Source organism: Crassostrea angulata, chromosome 8 (assembly GCF_025612915.1).
Source record: "Crassostrea angulata isolate pt1a10 chromosome 8, ASM2561291v2, whole genome shotgun sequence".
Classification (NCBI taxonomy): domain Eukaryota; kingdom Metazoa; phylum Mollusca; class Bivalvia; order Ostreida; family Ostreidae; genus Magallana; species Magallana angulata.
Window position 1 is genome coordinate 42,056,081 of NC_069118.1, and position 25,600 is coordinate 42,081,680.

General features: G+C 32.9%; 2 protein-coding genes across 7 annotated transcripts in view; both read left to right on the forward strand.

The window, feature by feature from the left end:
* The window catches only part of LOC128158797 (voltage-dependent calcium channel subunit alpha-2/delta-3-like), a 105,804-nt gene extending 99,208 nt beyond the window's left edge, over positions 1-6,596 (forward strand). For all 4 annotated transcript variants that reach the window (XM_052821752.1, XM_052821749.1, XM_052821750.1 and 1 more), the window contains 3 exons: positions 365-483; positions 788-873; positions 3,274-6,596. In XM_052821752.1, coding sequence (XP_052677712.1) covers positions 365-483; positions 788-873; positions 3,274-3,366 — 298 coding nt within the window. In that variant the 3' untranslated portion in view covers positions 3,367-6,596. The remainder of the gene's footprint in view (positions 1-364; positions 484-787; positions 874-3,273) is intronic.
* A 1,387-nt stretch (positions 6,597-7,983) lies between these two features.
* LOC128158805 (uncharacterized) lies at positions 7,984-17,101 on the forward strand. 3 transcript variants are annotated; one of them, XM_052821763.1, is made up of 8 exons: positions 7,989-8,213; positions 13,105-13,135; positions 13,355-13,471; positions 14,107-14,234; positions 14,549-14,690; positions 15,081-15,248; positions 16,617-16,793; positions 16,988-17,101. In XM_052821763.1, exons 1-8 carry the CDS (start codon positions 8,094-8,096, stop codon positions 17,050-17,052), a joined length of 948 nt encoding a protein of 315 aa, XP_052677723.1. In that variant the 5' UTR covers positions 7,989-8,093; the 3' UTR covers positions 17,053-17,101. The 3 variants fall into 3 exon arrangements, with proteins under 3 accessions (XP_052677724.1, XP_052677722.1, XP_052677723.1); XM_052821762.1 differs by lacking the exon at positions 16,988-17,101 and having other exon boundaries at positions 7,988-8,213; positions 16,617-16,923; XM_052821764.1 differs by lacking the exons at positions 15,081-15,248; positions 16,988-17,101 and having other exon boundaries at positions 7,984-8,213; positions 16,617-16,923.
* Positions 17,102-25,600: the final 8,499 nt, after the last annotated feature.

The window sequence follows — 25,600 nt, forward strand, 5'->3', positions numbered from 1 at the left end:
AGGGTCACCTCAGTAACAACTGGAAAGTAGATGGTTTCATTCATATAGCAGAAGAACAGTCATTGCCTGTTTTAAAATTTAAAAGTTGTCGTTAGGAGCTAAGGATCAAAGTCTTAGCTTAAATTAACCTGATCAGAATCTATAGCCTGCCCAATACTCTTAACGAATACACGTACCTATTTGTAAGAATTAGTTAAAATCAGTGTAAGGTAAAAAAAAAAATATCCAGGATTTCCTCTTCAATACATATTTTTTTACCCAGACATATTGACAGTTCATAGTGAGATTTTTAATGAAAAAGTGAGACAATGTTCCTTTGCTAGTAATTATGAATAATATGCATGTGTGGTTCTATTTTTCCCAGGAGTTTTGCTGCAGTCTGGATCAGAGATACTAACCTGATTCTGGTGTCGTCCGACCAGAACTGTAACTGCTCAGGCGTGGTTGAAGAGGTAGCCACAATGAATAGCGATCCTATTGTCTATATCCTTTCTTATTTCAGGAGCAGGCAAAATAATAAAAAACTTTTTTGAATATTATAAACTTTATGGTCAATTAATTATGAAAGTGACTGGCGCTTTTTAAAGTGAGAGATCGGAAAGAAATAGTTTTTTGGACAAGTAAGGTCTGAATGTTCACTTTTGTCTCCAATGAATGCAGGAGAAGTATAAAAAGAAGATGCAAAATCGTAGTCCAATAAAAATCAACCTTGTTAAGGTTCACATCTAATACAGAATTTATATTCAATTGATACATTTTTTAATTTTGTCCCTTGACTGAACATTACATAATGAAACAGAGAGATGTGAACTGATGCAGGAAATATCAGAGCGGGTACAAGTGGAGACGACCTGTATTGACCAGAACCCAAAGGTAAGTCTGTCAAAGTAGACTAGAACCCAAAGGTAAGTCTGTCACAGTAGACTAGAACCCAAAGGTAAGTCTGTCAGAGTAGACTAAAACCCAAAGGTAAGTCTGTCAGAGTAGACTAGAACCCAAAGGTAAGTCTGTCACAGTAGACTAGATTCCAAAGGTAAGTCTGTCAGAGTAGACTAGAACCCAAAGGTAAGTCTGTCAGAGTAGACTAGAACCCAAAGGTAAGTCTGTCAAAGTAGACTAGAACCCAAAGGTAAGTCTGTCAGAGTAGACTAGAACCCAAAGGTAAGTCTTTCAGAGTAGATCAGAGTTCTAAGGTAAGACGCACCTGTTTAAATCAAAATCGGAACATCGTCAGAAATTGACAAGGATTTTTTTTCCAAAAGTGTGAATGCTGAATAAAGAGTGAAAGCACAATTTATTTACGATACTAATAAAGTGCTTATCTTTGTCACAAAATTAAACTTTTATTACTTACAAATGATATACATGTATATTTAGGGAGTGAATTGTACAAAGTTCCAATTTAGAATCCAGCGCATTACAAATTGGTTAATCTAGTAATAATTGCTTGTAGGACCTTAGAAACTGTGATGGCAATGTTGGACCTATATAATTATATTACATTCTATCTTATTATGATGGTAGCAGGCTAAGATAGAGCAAAAGACAAACTGAAAGTGAAGCAAAACAGGGTTTTAAGAATGTAGAATACATTCAAGTGTATTGCAAACTGCATAGCAGTTGTTATTTGAAAGAGATAGCAAAATAGGTTTTTTAAGGAAAAAAATATGACAGGGTCTGTATTTTATTTTTTTTTTAATATGACCTTGATAAATTAACAGGTAGCTTTTGGAATTGTCTTGTAATTGATTCATCTATTGTTATTGTAATAACTGTGATTAATAGGTCCCATTGTTATATGTAAAAATTGAATGCTTTGGATGAAACATCATTTTTGGGCAGTTTAGCCATAATGATCCAATTTGGTAATTTTATTGATTGTTATCAGTTTCGATCATTTTCATCCACTAATTAAGGTTTCAGGCTCTGAGAGGAGACAATGAATCTATTGATACACAAGTAAAAAAGTCATGAATAAGCCTATATACATTTATCATTGAAAACTGAACAATTGTTTTCTCGTTGCTTCACACAACACACCTATGCTTTGTTACAATTGTGTTAAGTTCAATGTGACTTTTGCTTTGTGGAGGAGTATTGTGTAACAGTGTGACTGTTTCTGAGTAAATGTAACTATGTATGATTGTATTATGTAAGGTTTTGATTAAGCACATTGGCAAGATGTGTTTCCATAATAGTTTAATTGTTGTGCAATGATGTGTTGTACACATTAAGTTGTGTAAGGTTTCTGACAGCGTGTTCATTGACATGGCAACAGCTTTGTAAAATGTTAAGTTCTGCTCAGTAATAATTTTTTGTGTAATATTGTAATTTTTTTTATTCTACCCAAGAATTTGATTTTTTGATTTTATATGGATATTAGTTCCTTGCATTTAATTCGCAATCTTCAGTTACTGTAGTATAAGAAAAAACGACCGCTCTGTCATTATATAGATGGTGCCTGTTATGGGAGGGTAACAGTTGAAATTGACATCCCCGAGTAACCATTGTCAATCAATGTGAAGCGGAGGTTGACAATATTATTGGAGGGGTGTCAATTTCAACTGTTACCCTCCTAGGCAGGCACAATGAATTTTTCACACTGATTGTCTTAAATGTAAAGAAAGGCAAGCATAACTGGCTTCTTTAGAAATGACGTGAACTGTACAGCTAACCTTACCCGCTACTGTATATCCGGTAATTTTCGTGTTGATCTAATTTTTGCTTTTTTCCCGATATCTGTCAAATCGCAAAATATTGAATGGAAAGAAATAATATCTTGTTTCATTTTCTATAAAAAAAAATTTTGAAATTGCAAAAAATGACTGAAGCAAATTAAATATGCTACATATTTGTCTCATTTTCACAAATTTTGTGACACGCGAAAGAAAAACAGATATACTGTAACAATTCGTTGTGTTACTCCTTGCCAACTGTGTTGCTAACACTGAAGGTAATAGAACCGATTATAAACTTCATCTAAACCAATCAGATTTCAGTATTTAGCATGAAAATATAATAAACGAAGTTGTCTTCCTGATGTTGCGTGTGTACAATTTAAAAGAACAACAACTCTGTTATGCAAATTTATTTTAGATGACAATGTGTGATTATGTAGAAGTCTTTAATGCAGAGTTTGATATTTATTCAAGGTTTGTTAAGCTCTGACACTAAGGCCAATCAGGACAATTTAATATATGATGTTGTAGCAATTTAGAATCGGAAGATATTTCAATTATCATTTAAAAGTTAATATTTGGCTTTATTTTACAGGAAGAGACCACGGAATGTGGTTGCCGTGGACTCCTTGCCTCTGTGCCTGTCCTTGTATTGTCTGTGGCCTTGACCCTTTGGTTTAGCAGATAACTTGACCTTTGACCCTTGACCTTCAAAATTTATATACATAGCATCTCATTGAAGATGCATCAAGGTTATAATCATGACACTCAAAATCTACAGGTTTTTTAAGGAATTGAACATGGACAAAGAAATTGAATATTGAAAGAGTGTGTTTAGCTCTGTGTGAACTTGAAGTGCATATTATCATTGATTGTTATTCAGTATTACATGGTTCTTAATTTATATATTGTGCATACTGCTATCCCATGCTAAGTGTCGCAGCCCTTACAATCTGTCTACCATAAAAAAAAACTTTGTCGCCTAGGACTTTGATTTTTCCATGATTAGGTTGTAGGATTTTAAAATGACTTTTTCCATGACATTGTGTAGATAATAGTTACATGATCATCTTATTGCATGAACATCTTTCCTCCTACAAGGATCACCCTTGGACCTTTTACAAATACGAAGAAAAAGAGCTCTGAAATATTACTTCCAAGGGTCCTTCCCCATTGAGAAAAGTATTTCAAATCAGCACAATCTAATGCCTTTTCTAAAAGATATTATATTCTAGCATTCATATGACTTGATATAAGTAATGAAAAAAATTGCGATTTTCAGGGGAATAAATATGATGATAAATTTATATTGCATTGTAGTTGTGCAAACAATACATTCTGCCACTTTCAAACTACACATCTGCTGGTCTGGTGTTATCTAATTGAACTACAAAGTTAACAAAGTAGTATTTTAGTACCGGTATATAAATCTGTATTATATGATTTCAAAATCACAAAACTTTATGATAGAATATTTATGTAACAATTAATTGTGTTTTTAAGTGCTTTATCAGAATTTGATATAATTGCTATTCTGGCAGTTGCAATATTATAGTAATGGGTTTCATATTCAATACTGCAAGATTGTTACACTTGTATTTGCATGAGTATGTGAGTTAACATTTGAATTTAGAAGATGGACAAAAATACATTGCCTTAGTACATACAGTGAATATGGGATCTGGACAACCAGGATATGGATTTTCTCGTTTCTGTTAAGTTATAAAGGACTACCATCAGCTTAATTATGATAAAGGATAAGAAATATATTTGTTGCATAGTTATGAATTTAAAGCTGAATAGATATTACTTTATCAACTTTTCTGACCATTCTAGACTGTGCTCAATCAAAATGTGAGTGTCAAGCATCATTGGTTAGCAATTATTATTTAATGTTCAATATTTGCCCATGTTTCACAATGACTTTGTTAATTAGCATGGAGTCTTTTTAAATAGTGATATGCAAAATTCATGATTTGTATGGTTTAAAATGTGAATACAAAGAATAAGTGCATTTTTTTCAAGTTATAGAAAATGTTTGGGTTTCTTTTTTCTCCACCATGTATTTGTTGTCTCAAATATACTGAGAACAATCAAATGATGTCATCACCAAATAATATGTTATTTATAGCGATGGTTGAATATAGAAATTTGTATAATATATTGATTGCCCTAATGACAATATTTAATGAACATCCTTGTTGTATTTATTTTGGTTTTGTTTATTTTCATTTATTTGTTGTCACTTTTCTTTACAATGTATAAACATAGTTATGGACATGTGAAATATGTCTTAGATACATTCTTTTAGTTATCTGTGACATGTTAAAGGGGCATGGTCACGATTTAGATTGAATTTTATTTTTCTGTATTCATCATCTACAATGCTTTAGTAAAGCATTTCTAATGATCAACCAAAATTTGAGGGTCAGATATTGAATTTTAAGTAAGATACAGAACTCACGATTCTTTATTATGTAAACAAGGCTCGTATCCTGTTTTGATTACACAAGAAAGAACTGTAAGCTCAGTATCTTGCTTAAAACTTGATGACTGAAACTCAAATTTCGGTAGACCTTACCTTACTGAAGCATTGTAAACATTAAAAACAGAAAAATAAATCTTGGCCAAAATTGTGATAATGCCCCTATAAGAAAGTCTTATATGAATACTATTAATTAAATTGGTAATTGTTTATACAAAATTTAATTAAGCTTTAATTTGTAATCAGGAGAGGAGTTTAAGTGTAACGTTTCATCTTACTTGTATCTAGGCACCAAACATTTTCTCAAGATATTTTCCGTGGTTGAAACTTAGTAATGAAATCCCAACCTTTTATAGAGTTGTAGCTGTAGATGATATTGGCCATAATTCTTTTTGCTCAGAGTTCAGCCTTTAGTGTTTATACCGGTATATTAATTGCATAGTTTATATCAGGTAAAGTGGTTATCAGTTGCTACTTACTCAATGAATAGTTCTTGTAAAGTACTGCCTTCATGTATATAAAATCACCTTGTAAGTCGATTATTAAATAAATGGAGATGACAATTTACTTTGCGATTTCCTTTTAAAAATTGGTTGGCAGTGATTTATATTTACAAACACGCATAAGCATATATTTACCATCTAAAACTAAAGACAAGGGGGGCTGTTAACGGCGATAAATATTACTATAGAATAGGGGTAAAGTACCTGTATAACCCTTTGATCAATTTTTTCTCACCAAGTCAATAATTTTTTTATTGGACCAGAGTCACGTTAAATGAGACCATTTTACTAGTCCCACTGATTTATAAACGTGTCATTTTCATACATTTATATGTTGTGCTAGCAAGATTCCTTTGAAGTAGGGTATTTTCATTTATAAATAAATCCTGGGCAACTTCACAAACACCTGTCGACACAAATTATTTCATTTAGATGTTATATGGTCTTTTATAGAGATGCATTTCACAAATATAGTTTTACGGGGAGCAAAACGACTTTTGGTTGCTACGTTCAACTTGTTCTTTATATGTTGAAATAATGTTAAATTTTGAATTATAGTATTTATTTAGCATGTAGCTTTTGCATGCAGCTTTGAAACAAATGGTCCCAGAACCATTAAACATAGACAAGCATAACTTTAAACTCGGTCAAAATTTTCCGGATTAATATTCTTGACTCGTCCAAGTTAAATGATCTTGAGGACAAACGGTTCCCTACAGAATCCTCAGAAAACATTTTTATTTACACACCCCATGATGGTGTGGTGTACATGCACTGATATATTATCGTTTTAATTCTTGTCATACTGTGACAAACAGTTCCGTTATTTTCTCTATGTATCAAATATTGTTCGGTTTCTGTTTTATGGTCGTTTGATATTTTTTATTGTTAATGAAGTACTGTTATGAATAAAGATACTCTCACAACCTTTCTCAACACTCTTGTCATTTGTAACGACATGTTCGTGTAGGGATTTTTATTGCCGGTTAACTTTAAGTAATTTCTTCATTTCTTGAACAACTCTTTTCAACGAATTTACATTATCTGGAATAACGGCTCCTCGATCTCAAGAATTTGAATGATTGATATCGAGAACTACTGAAGTACACTGGCGTCGGAAGCAAATTGAAAGTGGGGGGCTAGACTTATCCTCAGAAATATTGAGAAAAAAGTAATTCCCAAAATCATGGAAATCCTAATCCGGGGGGGGGGGGGGGGGGGGGGGGGGTATAACTATACTTCCCCAAAAAAAGAAATTACTTACCCAAAAATTTTTTTCTCCAAGATCATTAAATTCCTAATCCGTGGTGGGGGGGGGGGGGGGGGGGGCGCTAGTATGCTTCTCAATCCAACTTTTCAATCTTTCAAGGTAAATTTAGATACAATAATCTTTCCTGCAAGAAAAAGTGGGGGGGGGGGGGGGTGAACCCTCTATCATGCTATGTTTCTAATGGTAAGGTATAAATTTGCAAAAAAAAGTAGGGGGGCCTAGGCCAGCCCCCCCCCCCCCCCCCCCCCCCCCCCCCCCGGTTCCGACGCCTATGGAAGTATCAAACATACTTTAAAAGTGTCATTTTACTGAGGCTTGGACCGAGGAGGGGGTCAACAAGTTTACTATCAGACCTACCTTAAACTTTAAGAAGTTACGTTTTAAGCTCTTAACTTTATTTGGTAAAGAAAAATTCCATATTTATTAGCTTTAAATTTTGAATATTTTCCTAAATCTTCACATAGAACACTTCTTCTCGGGGAGATCAATATACACGTAGTATAAAAATGGCCACGACTATCGAACTCTCTTAAATTGAAAAGGCGTTTTGGTTTGTTTTTTCATTTAAATATCTGTCCCCGAAAATATCACAGTTGTATTAAGATACAGTATTACATATTAAAGCAAACCAAACAATTCATGAAGCATGCAAAGTACAAAGTTATGTACTCCGTACATAGTTATTTATTCGCTTTAATATTCTTGGTTTTCAGTAGTTTATTATGCGTACAGATTATTTGATCAAAAGAGCTTTTAATTAAGGTATACAAGACAGTGGCGTAAGAATTAAACAAAAAGCCAAAAAAAAAAAAAGGATAATGGTTATGTCTAACTTTGCCAGAACAAAAGAGTGGAGGCTTAGCCCTCCGATTCCGACGTATATGCTGGAGGAATGTCCTCTCAATATTTATATTAACATGTAAATACACACACTATTATTGTCATACAAAGATGCACGTATCGCTGCACTATCTATCTTCAGATAACAAAAGTCGGTGTTGTGTGTACACAACTTAATGTACACATACCCGAGGACCATAGACCTATGTTAAGAATATCATTACCGCGAAATGAATAACCGATGACTCATTGATAACAATCATTATGTACAGATTTTGTATACATTAACTCTCATCGCTAGGTTTTTTTTTTTGGCCATGTTCAGTTATGACTATACATGTACATCTTTATCCATGTGTGTTTGTATAATGCTGTGTTCAGTGAACTGTGTCTGCTCGCTGCTATCCTGTAACGTGACTGGATATTGTGAAAACGAGGCAAGTATTATGGAAACGAGGCAAGTATTACTGCATGGAAGAAAGGAGACATTTTTTTTAAGGATATATCATTGCTTTGATTTGAAGTACTATGGTTTCATTAATATTCGCGGTTTATAAAGCGTAAACTGCCCCAAACCATTTTATATCGTATAAAACAAATAAATATTGAATTCACTCCTTAAATGAAGATATCAAAGATGTACTGATCCTTATTATTTCCAATGTTAACTGATTTTTATTAAGGAATGAATTCAATATTTATTTGTTTTATACGATATAAAATGGGTCGGGGCAGTTAACGCTACGGTTTATAAAAAAGCGTAAAATGTTTCAAACCATTTTTTATCGTTAAATATTGAATTCATTGCTTATAATTTAATTTTTTTACTATCTATGGTAGATAAAACGCTCATTTGACCTTTATAATGACGTAAAATTGTACAAAACTCAAACGTAACGTCAAGCGTATTGATACGTTTATGACGTTAGTCTTACTATGACGTAGGCAACATTCTGTATACGATATAAAATAATTTTTTAGCCAATCAGAAAGCGCGTTACAACCAGAAATAACTTATTATTAATTGACAATGTTTTGTCAATGTTAACTTTAAACTACGTGTGCTGATTAAATCTTCTTTACTATGCTAAATATAGTATTAGCCTCCTTATCATATGATCATTACCATATGTGGTTTGTGTTATTTCGAATACAACTTTGTAAAAGGTTCAGATTCAACCTTTCAGATAACACCTTAAAATTTTATGTACATGACGTCTTAGCAAAGTTGACGGTCATTGTCCAGTATTAGTGTTTACTATAAACAAATTACACATTTGTCAGTGAAAGATGGTCAACGCTTACTCGCTTAAAGAGACTAAGACATGATGTGAGCTTAGAAAAATAATTTCATTTTTCCATTTTTAGTGTTTGGACAGTTGAATTAGGTAATTTTATGCTTTATCAAAATTTGAAAGTATAATATTGAGTTATGAGAAGGACACAGAGTTTGACATTCTTTGTTTTGGAAACGAAGCTGGTTTATTAGAATACGTTTCAATAAATGTTTAACTTTCATCTGTTGATAATATTATTTAAAACATATTAAATCAGTCTACATTATTTACTAAGAGTCATTTTGTCAAAGAAATGGGATAATTCCATATTTTACATTATATTCAAACAAATATAAGCTTTGTTTACAAACAATGAATTGACACCTCTGTATCTCTTTTATTAGCTCACCTGAGCTGAAAGCTCAAGTGAGCTATTCTGATCACATTTTGTCTGTCGTCCGTCTGTCCGTCTGTCTGTCCGTCCGTCCGTCTGTAAACTTTTTACATTTTGAACTTCTTCTCTAAAACCGCTTATCCAATTTCAACCAAATTTGGCACAAAGCATCCTTAAGGGATGGCGAATATAAATTGCAGAAATAAAAGTCCGATCTGTATTCAAAGCGGAGAAAACCTTGAAACTGTAGAAAAAGGGGGGTGCATTTTAAAAATCTTCTTCTCAAGAACTACTGATTTCAATTCAACGTAGTTTAGCATAAATTATCCTTATGGGAAGGACAATATAAATTGCAAAAATTAAGGTCTAATTCTGTTTCAAATCTGAGTTATTACGAAATTAATAATAAAGGAAAGGCGTGTTTCAGCTTCGCGTTCGGCATCCGGTAAAATGGGTAGGCAAGACTTGGCCTGGGCAAAACAAAAGATTGGCAGTTATTAATCTGCCAATCTCATTAAAATTTCAGGATATTTGATGGACCAGTAATATTTGTATTCGCTGTAAATATGCCGCAAAATAATGCGTATTTGGAATTGACGATTGCCGATCTGCCCCGGCTTTTATTTTGCCACGGCCCGGGTTTGCATACCCATTTTACCAAGACTCGTATTCCATACTTCTAAAACGAGGCTCTTTGTTTAAAGCAGCTATGACATTATACGAAAAAGGGTCGACCTGACTATGATGAATTTGCTTGTTATGCAACAGTTCGCGTATGAAGAGAAATTTTTGAAACATGCAAAATATATTGGTGCCGATTTTGTGAAGTAAATTGAGGCTAAATATTTCAATGCGTTGACAGTTTTCACACATGACGTTGGTGTTAGCTTGTTCTGATTTTCGTTTCGTTTTCATTATTTATGCTTTGTAACTTGGAGACTATCGTCTGTATTTCGTGATTTTTACGTATCAAATCAAACAGATACTTCGGTAAATCAAACAGTTAACTGTTTACCTGCGCAAATTAAGCAAAATCTGATGTATCAAAAAAGTACTGAAATACAATTCATTCTATCGGTAATTCGGCATTATCTTTTGCGTAATGGTAGATTACAATGCAATAGGTTTTGTTGAGTCGCTCGGCATTTTCTCGAGTTTATTCAGTTTAAATAGAGTTTGATATCGCTGACAGTAATATGTAGGTATATACATGTATATATATGATTCATTTCGAAAAAATAAATTGTGTTCTTTATTTGTTATAGTGCATGTTTCTTTTGTTTAATTGTTTACAATTTCTATTTACTAACCATATTTGAGTGTTACGCTTCGATTTATAAGCAAGATACAGAGATTTGCTCACAATTCTATGTTTGTACACAGATCTTAAAAACTAAATATTAAAAAAGTGAAAAAATTGTCAATATTTATTAAGAAAATTTTCAAAGTCTGTTCTTCCAGAAACCAACTTTAACAATTATTGTATTGTAAACTTAACTTTTTAAGCTCACCTGAGGGTGGAGCCACAATGGGGGGGGGGGGGGGGGGTCGAAGTTTAACAAATAAATATATAGAGTAAATCTTTAAAAATCTTCTTCTCAGAAACTAATCAGCCAGGAAAGCTGAAACTTGTGTGAAAGCATCATCAGGTAATGTACATTCATAGTTGTGAAAATCATGACCCCCGGGGGTAGGGTGGGGTCACAATGGGAGATCGAAGTTTTACATAGGAATATATACAGTAAATCTTAAAAAATCTTCTTCTCAGAAACTAATCGGTCAGAAAAAGCTGACACTTGTGTGGAAGTATGCTCAGGTAGTGTAAATTCAAAGTTGAAAAAATCATGGCCCCCGGGGGTAGGGCCACAATGGGGGGTCGAAGTTTAACATATGAATATATAAAGTAAATCTTTAAAAATCTTCTTCTCAGAAACTAATCGGCCAGGAAAGCTGACACTTGTGTGGAAGTATGCTCAGGTAGTGTAGATTGAGAGTTGTGAGAATCATGACCCCTGGGGTAGAGTGGGGCCACAATGGTGGGTCGAAGTTTTACAAAAGAATATATAGAGTTAATCTTTAAAAATCTTCTTCTCAGAAACTAATCAGCCAGGAAAGCTGAAACTTGTGTGAAAGCATCCTCAGGTAGTGTAGATTCAAAGTTGTGAAAGTCATGATCCCCGGGGGTAGGGTGGGGCCACAATGGGGGATCGAAGTTTTACATAGGAATTTATATATAGAGTAAATCTTTAAAATCTTTTTCTCAGAAACTAATCAGCCAGGAAAGCTGAAACTTATGTGGAAGCATCCTCAGGTAGTGTAGATTCACAGTTGTGAAAACATGATCCCTGGGGGTAGGGTGAGGCCACATTTGGGGGGGGGGGGTTATTAAAGTTTTACATAGGAATATATAGAGTAAATCTTTTAAAATCTTCTTCTCAGAAACTAATCAGCCAGATGATTCTTTATAATTGTTAAGACTTTGGCTTCAGGACAATTCTTCGGCCTCACAAGAAGGTTCAGAGTTTGATGTAGCTTAATATCCCATATATAAACAATTGTAAAGGATCTTTTTGAGGACTGCAATACTCAACATGTGATATGACTATAAAATCATCCTGTTAGAAAAGGGAATAATGATTATAAACATAAGAATATCCAGCGGAAAAATTGGATTTTATTTATACAGGATCTACATGTATTATTGTACATTGTCCAGATTGTTTGTATTATGACTCCATTAAGCTGATTTTATCATACCTATTGTTCCTCAGGTGAGCGATGTGACCCATGGGCCTCTTGTTTTGACTTCTGACGTTAGGTTTTAAATTTTAGCCAATTAATCCAAATGCACAAGTAAACCATTTTCTACAAAAAAATTTAAAAGATAAAACTTTTATCTAAACATTTTCTATATCCAACTTTATATATTATTTTAATTTGTGTATCTCTGTTCACACTAATGCAGAAAAAATATAGCAGTTCAGTTAGCTGAACTATTTATGTTAGTCAGTGGTAATTATTTTGTATAAGCATCAGAGTATTTTGTATACAGATAAGAGCATTTTTATTTAAGGAATGAATTCAATATTTATTTGTTTTATACGATATAAAATGGTTTGGGGCAGTTTACGCTTTATAAACCGCGAAGCGGTTTATAAAAAAGCGTAAACTGTTTCAAACCATTTTATATCGTATAAAACTAATAAATATTGAATTCATTGCTTATAATTTAATTTTTTTACTCTTCACTGTAGATAAAAACGGTCATTTGACCTTTAAAATGATGTAAAATTGTACAAAATTCAAACGTAACGTCAGGCGTATTGATACGTTTTTGACGTTAGTCTTACTATGACGTAGGCAACATTCTTTATACGATATAAAATATTTTTTTAGCCAATCAGAAAGCGCGTTACAACCAGAATTAAATTATTAGCGTTTGAGGTAATGTCCCTGTTAATAAAAGTAAAAATAATGTTGACACATACTATATTAACCATTCAAATAAAGGTTTCAAAGTGTACAGGGTATGCGGTAACTCGATTTTTTCGCGTTATTACGTGTAGCATTAAACTTTTTTTTTCATTTTCTCTCTTCTATAAGTTTAGTATTACAATGAATAAACATCAAGTATATATTTTAACTTCTTTTTTACAGAGTGTGTGTACTGTCCACTGGAATTTAAATAGTAAGTACAAAAGATTTATTATTAAAACATCGATCCTTAAACTCGAAGGTCATCTATCTCTCAATTAATGTATCCATTGTCACGCAAGTATTATGCATAATATTTTCTAAAGTAATATGTTCATTTCAAGGGGTCATCCTCTACACTTAAATTTTTATATTCATCGTATACTCCCAAAAAACTTATTCTCCCAATTTTATTACATTGATATAATTGTAGATATACTAAGCTATGTAGACATTTCCGACGAAAACCCCGGTCCCCCAAGATGTGATGACGTCATAAGGCCTGCTAACAACAGCATGTTTTATTTTTGTTGGATGGGACCAAATGATAGTAAGCTGCTGATCCAGTATACCAATCATTATGATGATATTTTAAAACAGATTAAAATTCCATTATTACACGCATTTATATCTATCTATCTCTCTCTCTCTCTCTCTCTCTCTCTCTCTCTCTCTCTCTCTATCTATCTATCTACATGTATCTATCTATCTATCTATATATGGAATTTTTCTCGGCCATTAATCTTCCTATCCTGCGGTTTCATTATTATTTTTTTTTGAAAAATAATAAAATTATGTCATTTATCTCTCGTTTCTGATATAACAAATTTGAAAGATCCCTTTTGGGCACCAATTCATTTTATTTCTTTATTTAGTTGCTTTATCATTGGGTTTTTTTCTAATTGAGAGTTTTTTATTTGTCGAAAACTTACAACCACTTTTCTTCATATTCACCGAGCGTTGACCAACGCATTGACAGGAATTACTATTAATATCAATTTGACCCATCTATGAAATTTATCTGTAACTCTTAGAAGTGTTTGAAGGTTTATCGTTTCATGAAACATGCATCTGTTACAGTCGGATGAAAGCGTTAACAATAACGCGATTGGTAAAATTAGTGAACGTATGCAAGACTAGCCATGGGTTTCTGACGATGATTTAGCTTACTCTCTTTCTATATAGTGTCGGTTTGGTGGTTGAAAGGTTACCGAGTCTTCCTTTCCGTGGGGGACAACCCGAGGGAAATTCTGTCCTTGTTAATCACATTTCAAAACGACACCTGGCGGACATCTAGTACAAAAGTCAAGAAGGTACAGTTTGTTGTATGTTGAAAAGACAGTATAAAGAAGATAAAAACTATGCAAGTTTCCGATGCTAATATATTTTATTTTTCACAAATGTAGTTGATGTTTTTTTTAGTTTCAAAACTTCTTTTTAATACATTTTACCTCTAGGTAACAACTTGATCTTGAGTAGTTACCAGTGGGTACTCAATACAGTCGAATCAGGCGGCTTTTTAATAGCCATAAAACAAACATTATTACACCTTTCTTATGTCCTCAGCAAATTTGAATCGACCCAACAATTAACAAGCTTATATATCGGATATCTTTTGCTTTAACAGAGCTCGTCTGTCTGTATGTTATGTTCCTATAAGAGGAGCGGTAGCTACATGGCCAACGCTTACGTCTGGAGCCTGCCTACCATCGCCGAAAATGACGCAACCGCTTGCTCGGTTTCTATGGAACTCAATTCACAGGACTCGGGTGTGTGCATTTTTTTGAAGAAATGGATAAAAGAAGTAGTGTTTTAAAGCAAATAGCCTTAAAAGTAAATGAAGAGACTGTTTTTGAAGATTCTACAACTTGTTATTGATAACAATATAGTATACCTATTGTGGTCGCACTTTACAAACGAATTTAGACTTTCGTTCCCCAAAGAAATGTTTGTCCCACTGGCCATAAGGTCAATTGATTTTTGATGTGCATAAATTAGGGTTTCACACTTTAATCTTCTGTAAACCTTATATTATTGGAATGCATAATTTATGAGGCTGCACTAAACTTTGCCATTATTGATTCTTGTTGAATTGACAATGACAACTTCATCAACACTACAATTAATCGACGCTACCTATTAACAATTTATGAAATTAGATAAAATATCCTCCACAAATGGTACGATGACGTCGCATCGGAAAAGTGGATATTTTGCGGTAGTATCAGTATCCATCCTAGTCGTTGGTTCGGGAACTCTCGGGGTCATAGCATTCATCATCACGATAACAAAGAAAAAGAAGTCAGACTCGTCATCGGGTTTTACCAGTAAGCTTTTTGCAATCTGTATGATAGGAGAGTTCTAGAATATACACATATTGATTCAAAGTGTTCGACAATATGTCGGAAACCTTATAGTATTCAAATGCCAAGATAGCATTTTTGTGCTCGTCTAAAGGGCTAATTTTATTATAAATGCAAAGAATTAAGAGAACATTTTTAGCCACATCTTGCCCCAGTTTAAAGTGATTTTTTTTAAAATAACGCAAAAAAGTAAAGTGTAACATTTATTAACACAAGTACACCTTTTAATACTTTCACAAGGTTAAATATGACGTCATTTAAAATGTTTTTCCCGTAATTTTCATAAGACTGAAAAAGAGACATCAATTCTCTGGAGTTTTTTCTTTTAGATAGAAAACTATGTAATCAGCAGTCCCCGTAACGAAATTCACTGCAAAACTTTATCCGGTCATTCTACATAAAAAATATAATAAGTTTGTTGTGGATAACGGCCGTGGACACATTTCCTCTTCAAAAATCTATGAGGAAAGAACTATATATGATAAGGGCCTAAAATGGCCCCATAAAATGAACATCATTTTACTATCATTCTTTGTTTTCTTAGTACAGATATGTATGTGATGTGTTTACATAATATTCATTGTGGTTTAAGTGCCCACAATTTAGAAATATGACATTGTAAAGACAACCTTTTCCCGCCATTTTCGCATTTTTAGCGTAAAACAGCTTGTTTTCAAGCAGTTTTTCCTTCCGAAAACATAGAGCGCATTCTTGAACAAATAAAATATTTTAATCAGAGATGTATTTAGCCAAGACTAATAAGTGACAAAAAAATTTTCCTTGTTCAAGCATGCGCTCTATATTTCCCATTCGTAAATAGATAAGAAAAATGTCAATTTTTGGCTGATTTTGATTGAATTATAGAAATGGCGTCACTTCTGACGTCATATACTGCCAGTGAGTGCAAATAAATCAAATATATAGATGAGCAATATATTTTATATCAACTCTTCTAAAAAATTAGTTAACATTTTATTGTACCCGAAACACTTAAAAAATGGCGAATTATGGGGGCCAAATTTAACTTTTATCATATATAGTTCTTTCATATTTTTTTTATCATCTACGTCTTTAAAATATGACATTATGTTAAAGTCATTATTCTCTCTTGAACACTGAAAAAGTGCATAACTTAGTACTTTATACACACACGTGTTCAATATTGTATATGTGTATTTTTACGAAATTTAAATAACTTTTTTTATAATATATATCTACTTGAAGCAAAGTTTTAATGTTTGAAAGTCCTATTTACATGAAAATGGGACATATCAAGTATATTTATATTTCTATGTACTAATTCAGTCTATTTGTTTTGATTTATATCAATAGGTTATTTAAACGAGGACAAATTTCAACTGAGAAAACGAAATGAATTTGAAGAGGATCTCATCAGCGAGTTGACCTCAGGGTCAAACGATGACCTCATCAGCGCAGTGACCTTGGGGTCAGGAAATTTACCGGCTCCAATCAGCGAATGTGTTTCTGAAAAGAAAAAAACCTTAAAAAGTGAAGTACAAGAGCTTCTAGTTTTAAGTGAAAATCGGAAAGAACAAATTTTAAACGTGAAATCTTGTTCCCGTTACGATTGTAGACTGAGTGACACAAGTTTTTGATGTTAATAAAATTAAAAGTAAGAAATGTGCAGACTTTTTTTATTATTATTATTAATTCCTGAGTATAGCACTTAATAATCTTTGCAGGGTCAATTGTTGGGGTCAGGTGCGGGCTTCATTGTGAGCGTAATACCTTATATCCGTCAGGTTAACAACATTTTATAAAGCTACGGGGAACGATAATCACGTTGCAGTAGGTGTCAAGTCATAATAAGCGAGTTTACTGTAATTGTGTTTCACTGAAAGGTATGCTAACAACTTCTTGTTCGTCAGACATCCAAATGAAAAAGGAATGAGCGGGCGAGCGATTAAATAAAAAAAAATTATTTTTATTTGTATTCAAAATGTTTATGTTCTAATGCACTTTGAAAGTTTACGCACTTGCCAAAAAAAAATCAAAGTGCGTTAATTTTGGGACCAAGTCAACGCCTTTGAAAAAAAATAATTATTTTTTTCAAAGTGCGTTGATATCCTTGATGTTAACGCACTTTGAAAAAAACATTCAGAGTTTAGTCGAAATAATTTATAATTCTAAACAATTGGTTTAACCTTGTGTACCTTAATGTTTAAAATTGACTTAAGAGAGGTATCTAGGTGTCTTAAGATTTTGAACAATCTTAAGATTATCATAAGTTAAGACACTTTTGTGAAACAGCTAAGATAAAAACTTATGACAAATTTTGGTCTTAAGACAGATATTTGTTATAAGATAGCTTTGTGAAACGGGCCCCAGGTTTATATGTGTGCTTTTGAATCCAAGTTTGGGGATGATAAAGCATTTTAAGACTTCAGTCCAAATTCCAATCATAAATAAAATTACAATACAATATTTTTTTTTGTTGGGGGGGGGGGTTTAATCAAAAGACAAAAAATGTTCAGACTGTGTCATTTAGCATTTGATTTTATTTCTTTTGGTTTCAATCACAAGACATTTATATAAAAAATGTTCAGACTTTGTCATTTAGCATTTGATTTTATTTCTTTTGGTTTCAATCACAAGACATTTATATAAAAAATGTTCAGACTTTGTCATTTAGCATTTGATTTTATTTCTTTTGGTTTCAATCATAAGACATTTATATAAAAAATGTTCAGACTATGTCTTAAACATCGAGAGCTTTATGATCCGGAGGCGTCTGCTTCACGTTCTCCGCTGGTAACATGACAATAATATTGGTAAAACATTTCTCATATTGCCCCGAAACATGATTATTTAATTATTCGTACTGTTCTAGCAAACCCCACAAGCAAATTAATGATATTTTTGGAATTTTCATGATAAATGTCAGTTTCAATTTCTTGACTTATTTATCTGTGCTACATTTTCATCCGTTTTATTTTTTGACCGTTAAAATATATTTATTGTAGCATTTACAGAGATGAAAAAAAGAGTTGATTACTAAAGAATAATTTTTTAGTTTGTGCTAAGATTAGAGTAGATGATCACGACTATGAGCCTAATTTGACATTTGTGCGATGAAAAAATACGCTTAAAACAGCAGTTTTAGTCCAATGAATATATATCATTTTCATTGTCTTTAACAAAAAAAATAAAATTCACCTCAAAGGAGGTGGAAGAGAAATGAATGCAGCAAAAATAGATTGGGAAACATGAGCAAAAAATGAGGGGCAGGAATATGAGCAGGAGTAGAGGCAGGAGTAGGAGTAGGTGCAGGAAAAACAACAGGAGTAGGAGTAGGAAAAAGAGCAGGAGTATGAATAGGAGAAGAAATAGGAGCATAAAGAGCAGGGAGAGATCATCATTTAATCGGACAAAACCACGAACGTTGTCAAGAACAATTATAGGGATCATTAAAATAACCAGTTTCCTACCCAAAAGGTTTATATGTAAGAGAACATACAGTAAAGGAATTTTCTGTAACCCTTAACACTGAAACCTTGTTATTGCTGTACGGTAGGTCTATGCACATGCACACTTTAAAAAATAAATGGACCTAGACTGTTGGTTGCGTAGATGGTAATTAAGGCGTGTCGCAAAAAACGCACAGAAATTACACTATGTCCCTATGCCTTTCGTCAGAGTCGTTTTGAACTTTAACAATGTCGGTAAAGACGTCGATAATATGCTAAACCAGACTTGATTACTGTCTGTTTCTTTCATATTGACATTTTATGTTCATACTTTGTTTACAAAGATAATTAATGGGATTCTTTTAGGCGAGGTGAACGTAACTTTTAGAATACAGGCGATAAAAACGACATTTTTACATAATTGAATGTACTTTTTAGTACTACTGGTCATACTACATGTCACAGTTTTAAAGGTAACGTATGAATATTTGTACACAAAATTTTCAATATTTTAAAATATACGGGGATTTTTTTTACAACGTGTGCAAATCTGCAATAAAACTCAAGATTTGCAGGACAGTAGTTGAACGCTCCAACCAATCAGCTTAAAAGTTACTTATTGGGCAAATGTTTGTATTTCTGCAATAAGTAATCAGTTTTCCAGCTGTAAAGGTACTTCAATACAATTTGTGATCGAAATGTTATTTTTATATTTTATGTATAAATGTTTACTCGTTCATTTTGAATTTGAATATAAGAAGTCAAGTTATATGAGAGATACAAAGGTAAGAATTCATTTAAGAAATAAACAGCAATTTAAAAAGTTCACTGGGATATGAACTCGGTTAGTCACATGATCAAATCCTGTGAAGCCCGAAGGGCTTCTCAGAAGATTTGGTCACGTACCAACCAAGTTCATATCCCGGTGAACTTTTTAACATTGCTGTTTATTACTTATATTTACTTTTGAGAATGGCAAACCGTTCAGAATCATTAATTTAACGGTTTTTTATGTTTAAAATATTGCAACCCTAAAGCGATAAGCGCGTGCTGTTATAGCCTCCCCCCCCCCCCCCCCCAATATTTATAAATTTTGCAACGTTCGTCGAGGATTGTAAACGGTTTGATACTTTATTTTTTTATACGGGCTATAAATATACACTTTCTGATATTTAGTAATTGATAAACTATATATTTATCAATTTGACGAAACAGGAAATATAAATGACTAATTTTGTGTAGGTTTGAAAACGAACTTCGTAGTGCTCTCCTGCAAAAAGACAAAAGGAGGACGAGCATTTTCATATAATAGTTAAATTGACGTTACAATAAAATTCCTCTAGACCATTTGTTTTTAGCTTTTATTTCTTTCTTAAAGTTTCCTTCCTATTTCTGCTTTTGTATTGTACTTGAAGTTTAATACGTCTTGTTGGAGATCATACGAAATAGTATGACATAATCCTGATCGGTCATTATCGTAGAAAAGCATGGCGATATGCGTCTAATTGTGCATTCTACTCAAAAAATTGTCTCTACTTAGATAAGTAAGACCTAGACTCGGTAATATTTTTTTTAAATTTACAATTTTCTTCCTTTTCATTTTTGTTAATCATCGGAATATTGTGTCACTCAGTCAACGACTGATTTATATGGCAATTTACATTCTGTCCTTTCCGATAATCACGTGGAAATGGAAGTTTTTCACTCTTTGATGCCATTTTCCTCTGAGAAAAAAAGTCACATTTCACTGTGGTTGATTGGAGCTCGTAAATTTCTTGACTCCAAGGTCACGGTGCTGGTAAATCATCGTCCCTGGATCAATGATGAGGCACATGTTCGGATCCAGAAAAAAAAATTTAATAGGGAGAAGGAGTGGGTCCGAGGGACAGTTTTTTTCGGGGGTGTTATGGATTCGCGGCATCTTTTCGGGAACTTTGGCTGTTGAGATTAATAAATTGGAATTTTTCAGGAAGATTTGAACCCTCGCCTCTCTAAAGGCCCGCAAATGGTACATAAGGACTGAGGCGAAGAATAATTTCACTTTTAAGAACATTATTTATGTAATAATATACTCACTAGTTTTCTTCTTAAGGTGGTATGGTACATCTGTCGGTATCAATGTCGATTAAAATACATTATAATTGATATTCTTTCACATGTTTAGAATGTTTAAATTTTACAATATTTAACCAAAAAATATCTTTTGAAAATATTAGGAGAGGTAAAAATTGTAAAACCCTCAGCGAGATTCGAACTCGTGACTTACAGATTTGAAGTAAACCCTCTTTTTTTTATCTTTTATTTGAAGTAAACCCTCTAACCTACTGCGCTACGCTGTTAGGTGGCAATACTGGGAAAGAAACTACTTACATAATTTCACATAATTTTACTGTTTATTTCGATAAATAATACGTTGCAACATGGAAGAGTCCCATACCCTCTTAAGTTATTATCCAATATTCGACCAAATTTTTGTTTCATATCCGTCATGTTTTTTTAATACTATAGTCTTTAATCGAATCATTGTTGATTATAAATTTTTTTCACAAATCTGAGGCTTAATACCTAAGCATTAATTAATAAATGGAGATTGCAGTTATGTTATTAAGGACAAGCACATTTTTATTTTGAAAATAAACAAAAATGTAAATACAAAAAATAACAATGAATGCTTTGAAGAAAGAAAATTTAATCATTAGGAATAGAAACACGATTGAATCTAATACCAAATAATTTTTTAGCATTGATTTTTATGAATTAAAAAGGGATCACTTCTTCAAGGGCAGAAAAAGGTCATCAATTAAGACACATTCTTCTCTTTCATACTGTTACTTAATCATGAAAATTATGACTAAGTACATGCACTGAGTATTAAGCCCGAACATATATATATATACATGTATATCTATTATGCATCCAGACTCATTGAATTGAATTTGGGGCTATAATAAATTGGGTACCTAAAAACAACTAGTATATATAATAGGAGTTGAATTTGGCCCCCATAATTCGCCATTTTTCATAGTGTTTCGGGAACATTAAAATGTTATGTTATTTTTTAGAGGAGTTGATATAAAATATATTTTTTACCTATTATTTGATTTATTTGCACTCACTTGCAGTATATGACGTCAGAAGTGACGCTATTTCTATAATTCAATCAAAATCAGTCAAAAATTGACTTTTTCATTACCTTTTAACGAATGGGAAACATAGAGCGCATGCTTGAACAAGGAACATTTTTTGTCAGTTATTAGTCTTTGCTAGTTACATCTCTGATTAAAATATTTTGTTTGTTCAAGCATGCGCTCTATGTTTTCTGAAAGAAAAACTGCTTGAAAACAAGCTGTTTTATGCTAAAAATGCAAAAATGGCGGGAAAAGGCTGTCTACATGATACCATTATTTCTAAATTGTGGGCACTTGAATCAAAATGAACATAATATTAAAACATCACATATATATATGTACAAAGGAAACAAAGAATTACAGTAAAATGATGATGTTCATTTTAGGGGGCCATTTTAGGCCCTTATCATATATAGTCCTTTAATGAAGTTTCTATTTGTAGTGCTAGTTTAAAAACTATTTTTGAGAAAGAGTAAATTCAAAATAGTTCGAACTGTGATACCTAAACTAAAATTAGGACCCAAAGAAGAATAGAATGAAGGAAAATAAATACATGTATTGAGTAAATTAAAAAACAATCCCTCTTAAATCTTCAGTGCAAGCAGGCAACAATACCAAATATTGTTTCATACATTCAGTTAATCCCTGCTAGAATTTAATTTTAATGATAAATCCAGAAAATATGCCAATTAAATCACAATCATAAACTGAGCACTGGCTTCATGGAACATAGACCTCAGTTAAAAACTGGCCGTACGTGTTTGGTGATCGTTCGTATACAACGGGTTTTGCTAGACATGGCTCCCGTGGCCGATTGTAGCGTTAAAAAGCGTTAAAGTGATTGAGAGTGCAACGTAAAGCATCATTCACAACTGGTAACTTATGTTTCTACGGGTGATATACATGCGGATTTTAATGAAAAACTAGTGGGACACGCAAGTTCATCATAATTTTTGAAGGACGCACGCTTCTCGTAAGGATGCACGGCGGCATGATCAACAATCACAATGGTTTCTTTGCGAGATCTGAAAACGTACGTTGCAGTTGCGCATGACTCCAGAACCACGTTAGATAACTGTACGATTTGACTTCACGAATGATAGAGATTCAACTTCTTCCTTGCGTTACACGTACGTTGGCTGCATGTCCCCCGTGCTCACCATCGACACGTGAACTGAACGCACAGTAAATGTACGTCATACGTCATGCGTACACCAATTGCCTGTTGTCGGTATGAATCGCCCACCAACAAGATATATATGAACTAAATTCTAAGAAGTTCCCTTAACGTTAAGAGAATCAAATGTTTTACCATTCATCAAAATTAAATCGAAGCTTAAATTAACCCTCCTCTCTAACAAGAAAATAAAAAAAACCTCCTAAAAGAACCAAATATATACGGGTGTTCTTTTTTTGACAAAAAGATGAAAGGCAATAAAGAAAACAGGAATATATTGAAGTAGATGGTAAAGAAAAGGAAAAAAGATTTCCAAATGACTTCGACGTGAAATCGTGCTAATTAAGATAGAATCATATACGTTTACGAAGTGAGGAAAAAAGATATTTACGCGCAGAACAATATTTTTTTTAAAAACTAAAACCATCTTCACAAAACTCCAACACATTATATCAGAGGAAGATGTTGTAGGATTAAGCGCAAAAACTGGGCACACAGATTTTAATAAAATTATCAGATAGTTATGCTCAAAGCGATTCCCGTATGATTATAATTTTTGTTTGTAAACAGTTTGTTTTCTCCATTCTGAATAGATTGATCACCATTAAAACTTTTGAAAAATTGTTTTCATAAGGATATCAAAGTCAGAATACCAGAGAAGAATTTGTAGACATTGATTTTTTTAAAAAAAAAATGAAGTGAAAAATGTCACTTTTTTAATTTAAAAAAAATCGTAAAAACAAAGTAGTTCGATGTTTATTTTTACTTTAAGTTATAGGTTTTTCGAAGATACATGTGAGTCCAACAAATAGTTTACAAAAAATTAACAGCATTCAAAGATGTTATATTGGCCAGGAAAATTGATATTTAAAAATCAATTTGCTGAATTTAGTTTTTTGCGCACACCAAAGGTTTCTTTTTTCTCGAGTTCTTTTGACGTTATGATATCCACTTGCTTACGTTAGATTGTTTCAGTATATGTCTAAAGAACAAAAAAATGTATCTATTTATGGTGAAAACTAGTAATTGTCCATGCACTGTTGTGAGGTAAAGAAAGACGTCGGGACCATCAGATCTCGTCGGCAATGCAAAAGTTAGCAAAATAATTGTAAGATGCAGGTACGCTTCTCACAGCCATCAAACGTTGCGAGTGTCACTTGCAAGTTCACTGTACCAACGTTCTTTGAATCACGACAGCTGCACGGACAATTCTTGGTTTTCACATTATATAGAATGTTTTTTCTTTAATTTAGACATGTACTGAAAAAAAAACATGCCGTTTACATATGAATATTGAAACACAACAAGAACTCGAAGAACAAGAAGACTATTATCTTGTTATTATTGCTTTCAAATTGATTCCAAACAAGACGGCAAAATATTAAAAGGTTTGAGAAAATAATTAATCTTCCGTGCCCAATACCATGAAAGATTAAAAATTCTCTTAACGAGGCCGGGTCTAATTAGTTCTGCCCTAGATTTTTTAATGAAATTTTTTACCTGAATTTCTATTGATATAATTATTATTTTAAGATTAAAAAATAAGACATTTACCACACCGTTTGTTTAGGGGGTCATCTCAAAGTTTGTTAATCTTTAACATAGGACCCTATGGGATTTCGCTTGAAATGTATCAATTTTGCACATTTTTTTAAACTTCTGCCCTAGGGATATCTTTTTCTGTTCTATATATTAAAGTTATTGCTAAAAGGCATCAAATGGTCAAATAAAAAAAACCTTTTACCTCCCGGTATGTTCCAGGGGTCTTATCAAAGTTGATTTTTGTATGCCCAATTTCCCAGATTGGTCAGATAATGGTTATTTTTTATTTGACAAAGGCGGAAAAGGTGATCTTTATAGTATTATTAAAGCATTCAGACATATTTAAGTAATAAAAAAATATATAACATCACATATTAAGGGTCATTAATATAAAATACATGGTTACTGTCTTGAAATATACGAATTAAGCTATATTTAGGCGGGTTAAGAAAACGTGACAGAGGGTTAGGCCTGCTGAACCCTCTTCACGTTTTCGACCCGAGCCCAAATATAGCTTATACTTCGAGACAGTTATGTTTATTCCACAATATAACATTAATTTTACGCATTAAACGAGCCATTTTCAACAAATTTCGCTGAATATCTGCAGTTGAAACTATCACGCCATGGCGTCAACCAAGCAAAAAGATGACGTCACAATACAAATGAAACGCTGCGCGAAAGCGTGCGTACTCGTTCTGTACTCGGCCTCGTTAAATCAAGAAAGTCAGCACAAAACTTTAATTTCAGCAAATTAATTATCAATGGTATATTTTTGAATGCTGTTAATTTTTGTTAAAAGGACATGGTCACGAATTTGGTCAAATTTTTGAGAGTCAGTCGAAGAGTAATAAGCAAGATACAGGACTCAAAATTCTCTGTCATGTAAACATGGCTGGCGCCCTGTTTTTTTTTTTTTACATAGGTTCAATAATCCTTTTCCAGCTGATTTATCTATCTTCTTTTTCATTTTAAGGATAAATAACCAGGTCCTAACGTTTTACGCATTTGCTTTGTTTACATAGAAAAGAATTGTGAGCT